We start from the raw sequence: 14,433 nt of genomic DNA on the forward strand, positions 1-14,433 counted from the left end.
GTTATTTATGAGTTACTGCTTTACTGGCTTAACATATTTTTGCCACCTAAATATAATTTTTTTTGCTGAAATGCTTTGAATAATAACTGTACTTAGATACATAAACCATATTGTAGTTATCTTATTATGCAGACTTGACCACATAGGTAACTGGTTGCAGGTTTTTTTTTTTCACATGTTGTTTTTAGGTTTAAAAATGTACTATAACTGATGAAGAGGGGCTTCTCTGTCTCTAGGTGTAATGGACTCCAACAGTGAAGACGGTGACTACCCAAACCTCGCAAATGCCTTCCAGCAGGATGCATCTCAGTACAGGGTGACCTATACTCATGGGAGAAACACGAAAGAGGTGAGACGGGTGACACCTTCTAACACACACATTTCTATATGCTGGATATCCTTACCGTTTTATTAATCACCGTGTGAAATGTATGTTTAAATGCAGGTGGAGGACTTCAACAAAAAGAGGTAGGCCTTCCAATTTCTGCCGTTACATAGCATTCAGTCCATGACACGTTTTGGCTTTCAACATGACACTTGAACGTTGCGCACTGCCAAGGTTTCCTGTAAGTCGCTCTTGCCACAACCCAGGCAGAGTGAAGCGGGTTGTGTCATGTAAGAGGAAGACCCACCACTTGGCTGTGGCCCGGAGGAAGCAACCCGGGACCGGGAGGCCCTGTGATGCTGCAAACAAGGAGAACGAGATGAAGTGCGCACAGGACGTGCAACAGGAGATATTTGACATGGACCCTTGGGAGTTTCCGCTTAATGTCAATAACAACCACAGGACTGGTAGAACTGGTCCTGAACAAGCCGACTACTGTACGCTCACTGAGGTCAGACATACTGTCCCAGCTCAGACTGTGTTTCTAGTGTTACTTTGTTATTAAAATGCAGATGAGATATGAGCCCAACAATGTTTTTCAGCTCACAAGGGATCACAGCACAATGACTGACGTGCTCTTTGGAAGACATCTGAGACTGAAAGTGTCTTTAACACTCTGGCAGAGAAACATAGGAGAGCTGCTAACATACTTCCTGAGGTACGTACTGTATGTAGTGTGTAGTTGGTTTTCAAAGATTTATCATGCAATATGTTTACTGGAATTTTAAATGTTGTTACTTCACTGTCTTTATACAGGATCCAAGATATTGGTGTGTTTGTCGATTTCCTCCCACTGATAAGCAAAAGGTGAGCGCCCTAAATTTTGTAAGAGTTTGAGCAGCGCTGACTACAAGTGGACTAAATGTTATTTGAATCGACTTTTCTCTGTAGCATAGATGAAGATTCTTCCAGGATCACCATTGGCTGTTGTGTTGACCTCTTTCCTTTAGTGAAGAAAGTCCTCACAAATCCATATGAAGAGTGAGTAATCCTGCTCTCACTGAAAAAATCAAACATACGATTACTATATGGTTCTGCAAATTGCTAAATGTTGTCCTTGATTCTCACAGGTATCTCATCGTAGGTTTAACGTGGATAAATTCAGTTTTGAAAAACTGGGGCGAGGAACTGAGAGCAAGTGGTTACCATGGATCAACTAAACTGCCATCAGATAAGTAAGTGTTGTGTTTTATGAGCTGTGATGTACTTTAATGGTGCAAAATGTAAGTTGAATTGAGATTACAACATTCAAATATTAACTTAAACTACAACAGAATGTGAAGCAATAACTTTTTTACATTATGTCAGAGATATCTGATTAAGTTAGCATGCTAATCAGGTAGCCCTGGCTCATCCTGTTGCATGTTACTACCCCAAGATCCATGTCCGAATCAGTATCTGCATGGTGACATACTGCCCCTCATTTGTTTTGAGAGTGAATATGACAATTTGTACATATTGCACCTTCTAGAGAATTAAAAACAGCTGTGTATGTCCTCCATATTCTTAGGAAACAGTAAACAAAGTAACATAAAAATGCATAAATAGACATAGAGCTGTAATCACCCCCACCCTCTGTCCCTTGACCTTTTGAAAACAATATATACATAATAGTAACCAAACCACCTATGCATCATCACCACCACAAAACTGTGAGGATTTGCCACTTTGTTGCAGGAACTTCCAGGTCTTTAATCAGCAGTTATTGGAGTTATGGCATCAGGAACCTTTGCTGAAAACTGTTCCAGGGACTGCAGGAGACTTGGCAAAGGTCAGAGCTGCATGTTAAATCAAATCATCACCACTGTTGGTAACAAATGGCTTTGAGTTTTCTTTTACTAAATAAGATTATCTTTTTTCCTCAGGTCATTGATTTCTTCCTATCTCAACTTACTTGACGGCAAAGAAGAACCATAACATATTTTTTCTTTTGTAGCAGCCCCACAAAAACTCAAGAATCTTTAGTCCAATCATTAGACTGGAGCTTTACATATTTATTGCCTTACAGGACAACTTGATCAGAGGCACCACAACTGTGCAATATATTTTAAATTCAATCATTGACCAAGTAGGGTGTTGTAATTATGATCAAGACATTTTTTTTTATTTTTTTTTTTAGGAAAATGTGAGTTTGATGGATATGTTGTGAGTGTCTATTCCCTTTGATTGCTCAGTCTATGGTGAATAAAGTTTGTATTTAAAATTCTGAATGTCTGTGTGTAACTGCTGTCTGTGGTATGTCTCTGTTTTGTCAAATGTCAAATTCAGTTAAACAATTCAGTCTCATGTGGACTTCAACCTCAGTCAGTCCTGAAGTGATTTAAGTAAGTCAGAGATGTGGGTTTGCCCAGAGCTCATATCTCTCCATTTACATGTGGGTTTATCTCACTTGACACAGATAAGTGGAGGGCTGGTGTCATTGTGATGTGAACCCGAGGTTGAAGTCCAGCAGTGACTGGGACACCGAGGGGGGATTTTGAGTGAACTTTGAATCTGAACTCGGCAGTTGACGGCGACAACTACAGCAGGAGTGTGGGGAACAAATTGGGGCCAGAGAACAACATATATCCGTCAGCGTATACATGTGGCACTACTGAAGGTAAAGACGCTGCTTTACGTTTCAAAGATATGTTCCATTTATTTTCTTCAGCAGAGGTTTGTTGTGTTTTCTTTATTAAGTTCACTGAATTTAATAAAGAAGCTTGGCACACTGTATATTTGACTAAACACTGTTGGTTTGGCAGCTGAAGGATGAAGTGTTTGAGCGACTGGCTGCCAGCGGCGGCCCTGCTGCTGCTCAGCGTGGCTGCAGCTGACACGAAGCATCTCCAGGCTGAGAACCTGAATATGATTCATCCAGATGAACACCAGTTGGTCCTCAACCGAGGAATGAGAGGTACTTATCTGTGCACGCTTTCACTTTCGGACTTCTCTTTTTTGGCTTTGCTTGCAGTTCTCTTGAGGAATGAAATGCACATGACTTGTGTTGGATCCCCTGACCTCAGCCCAGTGATTGCTTTAAAATGCTGAATTGTCTTTATCTCATGATATGTTATGGAATGTGGGTCAGATTCCAGGCTGTGGACTCAAATTGCTCAGTGACTCATCAGTGATAAGCGCTTTGACTGAGGTGATTTGTGTGTCTTAGTGAGATCTTGTCAGACAAACAGTTGTAAGCATTTGGCAGTTGATCAAGATTTGACGATGTTTACCTGAGGCACTGAAAAACACTGCTGATCACCAACACACCAATTCTGATTAAATTAAATTGATAGATAAACTTATCAACAAATGCAATTTGATTTCTTAATTCACTTTGGACATAATAAGGCTGATTATATCTATCTTTTTCCAGTCTTTGTGCTAAGCTGTCAGTAAAGCAGTAGCCAGCAGTAAACAGCAAACACACAGGAGATTAGTGTCAGTTAGAGCTGCTTGTTGAGTATCGGCTACAAATCAAGTCATAATCTTTATTTATTTATTTCAATATCTGTTGAAATGATTGCAATATGCTTTTTGCCTTTGCTTTGCCTCATTCAGCCTCTATCCTTCTTTTCTTTTTCATTTCCCAAAATGTCAAACTGTTCATTTTGATAAAAAAAGGGAGAAGAACAAGAAAACACAGTGGTATGTAAACCCTCATTTTACTGCTATGTCAAGTTTTCTAAGTTTTCTCCCAAAGACATGCTAAAGGAAGTGAGTATTATTTAACCTTTACTTATTGAAGGCTGATATATTAATTTGATCAACAGCGCTGCCCAGAGACTGCCATGAAATGCTGATGACGTCTTCAGGCCAGGCCAGAGACGGGGTGTACCTGATCCAGCCGAGCAACTCCCCCATCGTGGCCTACTGTGCCATGCAGGAGGGAGGCTGGACCGTGGTGCAGCACATCACCGTCAACAGCAGCGTGAACTTCGATCGTACCTGGGTGGAGTACAAGCTCGGTTTCGGGCATGTAACCGGCGATCACTGGCTTGGGAACGAATACCTTCATCAGCTCACCCGTGGCCCTGGGCGCTATAAACTTGGAGTGAAACTGGTGGACCGAGACGCCATCACCAAGATGGGGGAGTATGATCCAGTCCTGGTGGAGGATGAGTCGTCTGCATACAGACTGAGGCTGGGGTTGTTCCAGGGTACGGCCGTGGACGCTCTGACGCTGGACACGGAGAACTACCTGCACGACAACCAGAGATTCACCACTAAAGACAGAGACAACGACAACTACTTCCAAAATTGTGCGAAGCTGGAATTTCAAGGGGTGCCGGGAGGAGGGTGGTGGTATGACGCCTGCGCCGGCGCCAACCTCAATCGCAGGAACGTCATCTACTGGCAGAAGGACTGCAACAAGGAGCGGCTGTGCAAGTACGCATGGATGATGGTGAGACCTGCGGACACATTCAAACTGATTCAGAGTGGAGACTGCAAGAAGGACGAGCTATGAGGAGGACAGTCTCAGGATTTGTGGTGATAAATGTCACTGGGTTTGGCAGCTACTGAGGGCCAAGAGTTTGGTTTCTTTAGATTTTTCTTTGCAACAAACTGGACGTCAAATTCACCACATTTTATTCAGAAATGCATGGACATGATCACAAAATACTGAAAAGAACAAATAAATGAATCACAAACTTGGAACACGGTATAAAAATGCAGTATGGTTTTAGCTCTAGCTTTGTTTCCATCACACACTAACATGAAGCAAAGGGGCTCTTTCATTCCCCAAGTTGCGAGTGCAGATTTCTGGTTCGTCACAGTTACAAAAAAAAAAAAAAAAAGTTTCATGACATTTTAATCTCGTGACACGTGTAAAATATCTGGTGCATTTCATCTCCCATCCCCAGCTAGCTTACAACATTGCACGAACAACATTTTATTTTTTGCCACAGTACAATACAAGTTTGCCAGAAATACAATGAAGACATGATGATATATTGATCTAGCAACAGTAAATTCAGAGAAAACAAATACTGTATATCGATACTCGAAGAAAAACAAAATATCCTGAGGATGAAGAGTAATAACCAGATGAATAATAAATCACGTGTGCTCTTGAATCCCCCACAATTGTCCTGTTGTAAACATCGTTGAGCGACTTTGTCATGTAGTGTTGATAAAATGGCTGACAAGTCATTTTGAGCCTCATTTCTGTAATCTATGGTGTCATTACTCTGGGCAGAAAATGTAGAACATGTGATGTGAAAAACAATGAAGCTGAATCGATATTCACTCATCTGACAAATGACATTGGCACATGTGAAAAGGCTTTGATTATCATCGAGTTACAATCTTGACTTAGCAAGCAGATTCTGACATCAGGACGACGCGTATTAGCCCTTTAAAAAAAAAAATAGCAGTTACAAAGTATGCATCCTCAATACAAACACAACACCTACATTTTGGGTGTAAGAGCATCAAGTTGGGAGGAGGATGCGTTTTTTTTGTTTGTTTGTTTGTTTGTTTTTTTTAAAGGTCCCATATTGTAGAATGTGAGATTTCCAGTCTTTGCGCCTTCCAACCAGCCGACACGATAGATTGCATGATTGATGTCATAACTGTACAGAGACCGCTCTCAACAATAGACCTTAATCACACTGTGGCCAATTCCCTCCAACATCACACTCCCAAGCTCAAAGTTCAATGTTGTATTACTGTGTTTCATATCTGACAATACTGTAAACGGTAATGTTAGCTGAGAAGTGATTAAATGCTAATGTCAGCTGAAATTTGGCTCAGTGTTTCAGTATCCATTCTCTGTACAGTTGATGATCAAAGGGAATCGGGAAGCAGTGGCATGATATCAATTTATCGGATTCCCTACATTTACACAACTTGCAATGTGGGAAAAAAAAGCAGTGTAGCATTATCCCAGAATTTGCTACCTTGAGCATGACATCAGGGCAAAATAGACGGCGTATGAATATGGTCTATGCCCTCAGAACAGCCTGTGTTTCATAAACACCTGCAGAACTGATGCAGGGACATGGTGGGCGGTGCCTGCTCAGGCCTGTGAGAGCTGACAAATCAGAGCAGACAGGTATTTTTGGCGGGGGGCCCTTAACGTACCCTTTCAGACAGAGGGCGAGTAGAGATGCTGCAATGGCCAGTTTGAGAACATTTTTGTTTGTTTTTTTTTATCAATTAAAGTATGTAAGACTTACTAGTAGACACCAAAAATTAAAGTATGAACCTGGAAATCAGTATAATATGGGACCTTTGATACTATTCAACCAATTAGACCGGGGCAATTTTATCATGGCATCAGAAATATCAAATTGTGCATCTTGAATACAAATACAATACAATATGAAATACTCTGTGTGTTTATTAATGGCATCTCCTGCGTAAGAGTATCAGGGAAAAATACAGGTATTTTCTTTTTTTTAATGTTTAAGAAAACTATTTACAGTGTCACTGATTATACTGGGACAGTTTTATAACATTGTTTCATTTCTAAAGTTGGAGCAGTAATTAACAGACACTATAGCAGACCTACTGATTAATGAGCAACACTATAAATCGTACCAGCTCCTCGATATAGTATTTTTTTCTATTTTGATATCATCTAATATGAAGAGTTCAGGTTCATAAAGCCAAGATCATTAATACAAACATATAATTTACAGCCATAATCATACACCATCTTAAAAAACAAAAAAACAAAACAATAGTTCATGTCAGTTTGGAGCTGACCACTGGGTTTTGTCCATACCAGTATAGTTTCTCCTCGATCCTTTTCTTCTTCCACTGGCAAAGTAAGAGCATGCGGAAGGTCTTCTGGAAAGTCTTGTTGCAAAGGGCGTAGCACATGGGATTGACGGTGCTGTTGACGTAGCACAGCCAGTAGCCCAGATGCCAGAGTGAGAGGGGAATGCAGTCTGAGCAGAAGGTGGAAATGAGCACCATGATGTTATAAGGCGTCCATGTTAGGATGAAGGCCAGCAAGATGGCGCTGAGCGTCTGAGCTGCCTTCCTCTCCTTGATCAGCACCATCCTCTTCCTCTTTGTGATCTGGCTCTTCAGCGTGGCATCTATGGGCTTGGACGTCGACGAGGTGGACGGGACGCTCATGGACTCGGCCGAGGAGAACGTCGAGGACGCCATCTTGGTGTCTCCATTTTTGCTGTGGTGCTCCACGTGAGCGTCTTTGGCCACAGGCTTGAACTTGTAGGACACACACTTGCTGCTCTTCTGGGAGTTGCTCTTGGGTGGTGTCTGGAAGAAGCTGTCCTCGTCGTAGCTGCTGAGCTGCTCGCTCTCACTGCCCACTCCACTCTTGATGATGGTCTCACAGGCCTGGTTCCTGAAGGAGGGCTGGAAGCCTCCAGGAGACACGGGTCTGTCCTCATCCTCGGAGGAGGCGTAACTGTTGAAGGTGGTCAGCTGACCAGCTTTGGACCACTCGTCATTGGTGTTGGCTGCTGATTTGGCAGCGTTGCTTCTGCTGGAGGAGGACCAAGAGGCTTGATTCCTGTCATGTGAAGTCGACCTTAACTTACAGCTAAAACAGGATCTGATGATGGTCTTCTGAGGCTGGGTGACCCCAGTGTCTGAGGGACAGTTAATACCCTGCAGCTCAGCCAGATCTTTGGTCCTCTTCTCCGTCTCCTTGTAGATCCGACAGTATAGGATTGTCATGACTGAAACAGGGATGTAAAAGGCAGCAATCGCTGTCCCAAATGTTATCACAGGCTCAGAGAAAAACTGGATCTGGCATTGCCTCTCGGGGACAGTCCTTTTCCCCACCAAGTACTGCCAGCAGAGAATAGGTGGTGCCCACAGGATGAGTGACACCAGCCAGGCCAAACCTATCATGATCCCAGCCCGTCTGGGAGTCCGTTTGGCCCTGTACGTGAGAGGTCTGGTGATGGAAAAATATCTGTCAAAACTGATCACCAGCAGGTTCATGACTGAAGCGTTACTGGCGACATAGTCCAACGCCAGCCACAGGTCACAGGCGAGGTTCCCTAAGGCCCAGTAGCCCATCAGAATATAAGAGGTATACAGGTTCATGGAGAAAACACCGATGATGAGGTCAGCAGCCGCCAGACTCAGCAGGTAGTAATTATTCACTGTCTTCAGCTGGCTGTTAACTTTGAAGGAGAGCATCACCAAGACATTCCCCACAATGGTGATGAGGCTGACGATAGCCGACACGGTCGCAATGGTGATCACCTCCCAGAGGCTGTGAGTGACCAGGTGGATGCCCATTGTAGTGTTTACACTGGAGTTCAGTACACTGTCTCCTTCCATGGTCGTCTTGTGTTTAGTGTCCAACCATGACGAGAGTGCTCAGGTTTGTCATTTTTCAGGATGATCTCCTGGGGAGGAAAAAAGAAGGGAAGAAAAATATTATTCCAGTTCCATCTATAGCCACTGGATGGCATCAATTCAGCATGGCTCATTGTTATGCTCCTTAATGCTAAATGTAAAACCTGCCCTGGTCAGACATCTTTAACATTATTATTCACTTCAGCAAATTCTATACAAAATTGGTATTGAAGGCATCTGCTTTTATCTATAATTTTATCATTTGTATCCAGTGGAGAAAATCCATTAAGCTCTTTTCTTCATGCAGTTCACACAATTAGCGTAAGCTCAAGTGAGTGTGCCCATATGGAGTGTTTTAGGCAATCTCTGCAAACATCTGTGGCACATTTCAAAAATCCAGGTCATTACATCATTTTTATTCCTTGCTCTAAATCCACGATGTCATATTAATAGCACATGAACTCAGTTCATAATTCACGAGGAAGGGCCATTTCTCTGTGAACATACTGTATAAGAGAAACTATGGTATATAATTCTGGTGTGTGACGAAAATAAAATCGCTGAGGTGCTGTGGTCGTACAGCTTTATGTCCTTAATGCTTAATATATTTACACCTTGTGGGGCTCTAGAAACTCAGTGTGTGGGGGTTATCAATTACTCTATTCAGACATGGTTCAACTTTGAGGGCACTTTTTGTCTATTCTCTGAGGAAACTTGCATGCACTGGGGGAAAAATACCCTGAAGAAGCTGCCAGCCTTTAGCAGGGTTAACACGAAGACAGAGAAGCACAGTCACCCCCACAGAGAAGGGACAACATCCAGTTAACCTGAGCCTCGGGGACTGTGGGAAGGAAATGAATACCTTGGAAGATGAGGAGATCAAAGTGAGTATCCCTGACAGCTCATTTTAGTCACTACATCATTTTAAACAGTTGCACTCAGCCAGTCAATCAATCTCCTTGTATCAAGTCAATCAGTGCAAACATTTCTATCTCCTGATCACTCAAATCTCAACCTTGGTGCACTCTAAGGGAGCCAGTACTGCACATTCAGCCATGATGAAATTTGTTGAAAGTGTGTAAAATGATAGATGCAGTCTGTTCAAAACCGAGAGGCTGCTGAGTGCCCACATGTCAAATTCCCTGCCAGCTAATTCGTCAGCCATGCATCAAATCAACATTTCTGCAGATTGATGTGGCTAAAATAATCAAAAAGGCAAACATTTTCTGTGTGGATGGTCTGTGTAGTTTTGTAGTCCTGCACTCTTGTACTTTTCAGCAGCACTTTAGCCCAGGGCCGTCGGTCCGATGGCCCAGCACAAGGTTCAGTTTAGGCCTGCCAGATGTTCAGAGTAAAATAAAAAAACACATTATAATTAATAATATTGTTTATGCTGTTTTTATTTTTCACAAGTTAAAAAGCTTTTTGAATATGAAGGATCCCTTATCATTCAACATATTTTTGAAATCAAGTCAGTCAATTAAGGGAACTTTCAGCTCCTAGTACTTCTTGGCACCTTAATAATAATTAAACAATAAATATTTATATAACAGCCCATTTCAGCCAATTAAAGATACAAAAAAAGATGCAAACCAAGTGAAAAAAATAATCTGTGAATGTAAAATATTCCCATGATAAGTCATAATTATGAGATAAAAGGTCAACAATTAGCTCATAATTATGACCATTTTCTTTCATTTCTTTTCTTTATTTTGTGGAAATGGGTTTCCATATGTTTGCTTGTGCCCATGGCCTGCCATTAAGTTTCAGTAGACAACCTTTCTTTTGTCTATGGGATCACTATAGAATGAGGTCAGTAAGCAGAAGTGCTTGTGTGGTCATTTTCCGCTTCAACATCTCTCAGGTTGTCCTCTCCCCTCAGCTTATGTTTAAAGTACATCTAGTCATATTTTCTGTTCTTTCCTTGATAAGGTTTGGACTTGTTGTTTTTGTGTGTAACTAAGTCACATCCATGCAAATCACGAGTGTCCAGTTTCTTATGTGTAAAGCACCATCAGCGAGATGCAGTTCTCACTCGTAACTACACACAGTACACCAGCAGAGGGCAGCACACATCCTTCCTCACACATGGTTCCTTCCCTCTCAGGTTAGAGCAGTGGTGTGTGTGCACCTCTCATCCCTGTGTGCTGCCTGAAACACTGATCGATCGAGGCCATGGGGCTACTAATGCCAACCTGGATGTGTGCGTTCGAAACGAGCCCCACTGGGAATCTCTATGGTTTGATGCCTCGGCTTTCATGACCTACAAATGCATAACAGTGCCATGTGGTCTTGCTCGTTCTTGCCTTGAAGGTTTGCATGTAATGTGTGGAAGCAGCATTCAGTCCCATGGGTTTAGGTAGATTTGTATATGCAGATGGACGATGATAATCTGCGGGGGGAAATCACAGGTTTGGACCGATTTGAACTACAGTACTCGAGCATGAGGCTAATTGAGATATTATGTTCTCTGTAGCTCCAGCAGGATACAACTGGACTCTGTGGCATCAGTATTTTGAGCCATGGCACTTGCTCTGCTTAAAATTAGGGAATTTTAGTGCCATAGCATCTGCGTCCTGTGTTCGACCTTCCAAGTCCTGAATGTCCGTGTCCTTGAGAATCATAACTTATTGAAAACGTCCCAAACAGCAGCAGTGACATAAATCCACCATTAGGGAAGCATTGATGTCTGAGGCTCTCAGTGTGGAGAAACCAAAAAAAAAAAAAAATGCGGGTATTAGCAATTAAACCTTCAAACCAGCCGAGAAATTTGGAAAAATGGTGTGGATGCACAAATTTAGGCAGAGAATGGTGCCCATTCTCACCCTGAATCAGTCTAATCCCTCAAAACATGCCCAAAGAGAAGCGAGCAGTCAACACACTTATGAGTTTGCATAGGCTCTCAAAGACACAATAATTCAGACCAAAGCTGCCGCTCCCACTTAAAGTGGAGACCTAGAGTGGCATCGAAGGACAGCAAAGGGGATATTGTTGTGTGTATCTGGACAGCACAGCCAGCTTCAGAAAACAAAACAAAAAACTTAAGTGCAATCACAGCAAGATGAATAAACTCTCTCTTTGATTGCTGAGATACCAAACAAGAACTTAAGGTTGCTCGGTGTAACCCTGGCTCTGCGAGTGAGCGATGAAGCATTTCATCCTGCAGTTTCCTCCCTGCACTGGGTATGAAATGAGCCTGTCTAAAGATGAACGCACACTTTTAGTTACTTTATTCTATCCAGGCCCAAACTGCCGGATTTGTCAATAAATGTTCTTCCCAACTGTGATAAGTTGTGTATTCTGCTCCTTTCTTTCACATGATCTCTCTTGTCTCTAATGTGAAAAAAAGATCTCTCTCACCGCTGGATAGGTCCTCCTATGATGTATCGCAATTTCTGACCACAATGCAGTGCTCTGAATGCGATCACTTCCCCGTATTTGAGAAATACCTTCCTCACTCATTGGCATTCTTTTGACATTGCCAGGTTAGCAGGAGTGCCAGCAGCAGCCTGAGGCCCTCACAAATAACATTCCAGTCACTGCGGGGGTCCTCCCGCAGGACTCGGATTGTCCCTCATCTTGTTATAGAATGGCATTTCATATCACATCACTCAAATCCCCACATCATTAAGACTCTATAGCATTGGGAGGTGCCATGAATCTTACCACACTGGCTGCTGTTTCCTGGTGTGCCCAATCTGAGCAGTGTGCCAGGTATTGTTCACCTTACCTTACCTTCACCAGTAAAAAAAAAAAAAAAAAAAAAAAGGTTTCAGAACCTAACTTTTGTTTCCTGAATGATTGTGTCAAAGCCTTTAAACACTTTTAGCCCCATAGTTTAGCCGCAAGGCCTTAGGAAATGTTGTTTGGAGGCCCTGATTTGACTATCTGAACAACAACTGGATGGATTGCCATCAACTTTGGTCCAGCTATTCATGTCACCCTGAATTTCATTACATTTGGTAATGCATTGTCTTATCATCTTGCACCATCATCTCTTCAAAATTTGTCTCATACTTTAGGCAATAGCCAATAACCTGTAAAACTGGAATGGCTCACATACCTCGCATACCTCCACCAAGCCCAACAGTCTTGATAGAGGCACTTTAATGTACCAGATTCTTTTCATCAACATCCACACATCATTCCTGAGAAATCCAATCCAATCAGTAGTTTTCTGCAAACAAACCAGCCAACCGACAAACAGATATGGGTGGAAACATGACCTCGTTAGGGTAGGTAACTAATGACACCACCATTAGCCTAAGCTGTACTTTGTGTTTGCTGTCAGCCACAACAGCAAAGGCTGTTATTGTGTTCACCCTGTAAGTCTGTCTGTGTCGTCGTGGCGATGTATGGGTTGGAGACGCCTATTGTAGCTTGAAGTGTCTAGCATTTTTTTCCACCTAAATGGAACACAGCCACCATTAATGGAATAAATTCCCCCCGTGCTTTTTCTTGCTTTGACAATTCAAAATACCTTCTGTGAAAATGGTCTATTCAACCTGAAATACACCAGCTGTCATAAAAAATAGTCTTCGGAGCATTTTGTTTTTTAAAAAGCGGACAGGCTGAACCGTCAGTGATTACGCTCACGAAAAAAGAATTAATTAATGATGACAGGTGTGGCGTTCGAGAAATGAGGATATTCCTGACTCAGTGATGACTGGCATGTCGGAGAGTTTACACACACGCACACACACACACAAAGAAAGATGGACTCGTTCTACCTCTTGACCTAAACCGGTGGGACAAGTCAAGCTTGCTAACAGCTTCTAAATCGAAGCAGGAAGCATTTTTAATGGTACACTCAGAGCTCAGAGTGTGGGCTAAACATGGACTCTGCATCACTATAAATAGTGAATATGGCCTGTTGTGGCCTGTTTTTTGGACTTTTTTTATGGATGCAGTTTGGTATCAAATGTGATGCACCATACTTAGCTTATAGACGCCGTCTGGTCAATTGAAAAAAAGAAACATGCTGCCAAAATTTCTTGTAGCATACTGTGTTCGTGACTTGGTCATACAGTGCATGAGAATAAAAATATTATAGCCTATGCAGAGGCAATTAGCATGAATCGGTGCCAAGATGTCTTTGCTCTCACTCTTGCCAAGAAAACTTCCTCATTACAAATACATCTGAAGAGTATCCGACTGCCTCCTGAAATATCGTGTTCAGCTCCGTATGCATAAGTAATGGTCATTGATCCAGTGATTAACAGTGCCCAGTCTCTGATGAGGACAGACTAGGTCGCACAAATCCGTCCTGAGGGGTAGAGGCGGACATGTCGAAGGGTGGCTTCCTGCAGGTCCTCTGGCACCTGGCCACCAGAACTCCTGTGCAGTGGCTCCATGCACTGGCCCCTGACAGACCTCGCAGTCATGCATAACCTTTCTCGACACACTCCTTTGGCTGCAGCAGCTGCTCTGTACAGCAGAAACATAAAAAGCAAATGGTGCACGCGCGTGTGTGTGTGTGAGCGTGTGAGAAAGCGCACGCACGTGTCTGTGTGTGTGGCATTTGAGAAAGAAAGGGAAAGAAGATGAGAAAGACCCAAAAGAAGAAGAAGAAGAAGAGGAAGGCAAAACAGGCGAGTCAAAGCAAAGGAGGCGAAGGACACCACGCGTGTGTGTGTGTGCGTGGTGACTATGTAGGATGTGCAAATCAGCCCAGAGCTTTTTGGCACAATGGTTCGCGCATCCTGTAGTCAGCCCACTGACCCATGGTTAAGATTCCTGCATATGTGAGGACCTAGAAATGCTTGAATCATTTCTTG

The 14,433-nt window shown here is 42.7% G+C and overlaps 3 protein-coding genes across 7 annotated transcripts in view; 2 read left to right on the forward strand and 1 right to left on the reverse strand.

The window, feature by feature from the left end:
* Window positions 1–2,591, forward strand: part of LOC119004381 (KATNB1-like protein 1) — a 34,163-nt gene extending 31,572 nt beyond the window's left edge. For 2 of the 5 annotated variants that reach the window (XM_037071235.1, XM_037071233.1), the window contains exons 2-10: window positions 237–349; window positions 446–468; window positions 560–836; window positions 928–1,043; window positions 1,142–1,192; window positions 1,277–1,366; window positions 1,456–1,560; window positions 2,063–2,156; window positions 2,251–2,591. In XM_037071235.1, coding sequence (XP_036927130.1) covers window positions 242–349; window positions 446–468; window positions 560–836; window positions 928–1,043; window positions 1,142–1,192; window positions 1,277–1,366; window positions 1,456–1,560; window positions 2,063–2,156; window positions 2,251–2,283 — 897 coding nt within the window. In that variant the 5' untranslated portion in view covers window positions 237–241 and the 3' untranslated portion in view covers window positions 2,284–2,591. Of the gene's footprint in view, window positions 1–5; window positions 147–236; window positions 350–445; window positions 469–559; window positions 837–927; window positions 1,044–1,141; window positions 1,193–1,276; window positions 1,367–1,455; window positions 1,561–2,062; window positions 2,157–2,250 lie in introns of those variants that run through there. The other 3 variants (XM_037071234.1, XM_037071237.1, XM_037071236.1) reach the window with 3 other exon arrangements.
* A 145-nt stretch (window positions 2,592–2,736) lies between these two features.
* zgc:194887 (uncharacterized protein LOC571819 homolog) lies at window positions 2,737–5,756 on the forward strand. The gene is made up of 3 exons (XM_037071238.1): window positions 2,737–2,984; window positions 3,130–3,281; window positions 4,138–5,756. Exons 2-3 carry the CDS (start codon window positions 3,137–3,139, stop codon window positions 4,830–4,832), a joined length of 840 nt encoding a protein of 279 aa, XP_036927133.1. The 5' UTR covers window positions 2,737–2,984; window positions 3,130–3,136; the 3' UTR covers window positions 4,833–5,756.
* A 1,077-nt stretch (window positions 5,757–6,833) lies between these two features.
* On the reverse strand, window positions 6,834–9,692 carry chrm5a (cholinergic receptor, muscarinic 5a). The gene has a single exon (XM_037071230.1). It carries the CDS (start codon window positions 8,636–8,638, stop codon window positions 7,058–7,060), a length of 1,581 nt encoding a protein of 526 aa, XP_036927125.1. The 5' UTR covers window positions 8,639–9,692; the 3' UTR covers window positions 6,834–7,057.
* Between the last annotated feature and the right edge of the window lie 4,741 nt (window positions 9,693–14,433).

The sequence above is a fragment of the Acanthopagrus latus genome, chromosome 16 (assembly GCF_904848185.1).
Source record: "Acanthopagrus latus isolate v.2019 chromosome 16, fAcaLat1.1, whole genome shotgun sequence".
Lineage (NCBI taxonomy): Eukaryota > Metazoa > Chordata > Actinopteri > Spariformes > Sparidae > Acanthopagrus > Acanthopagrus latus.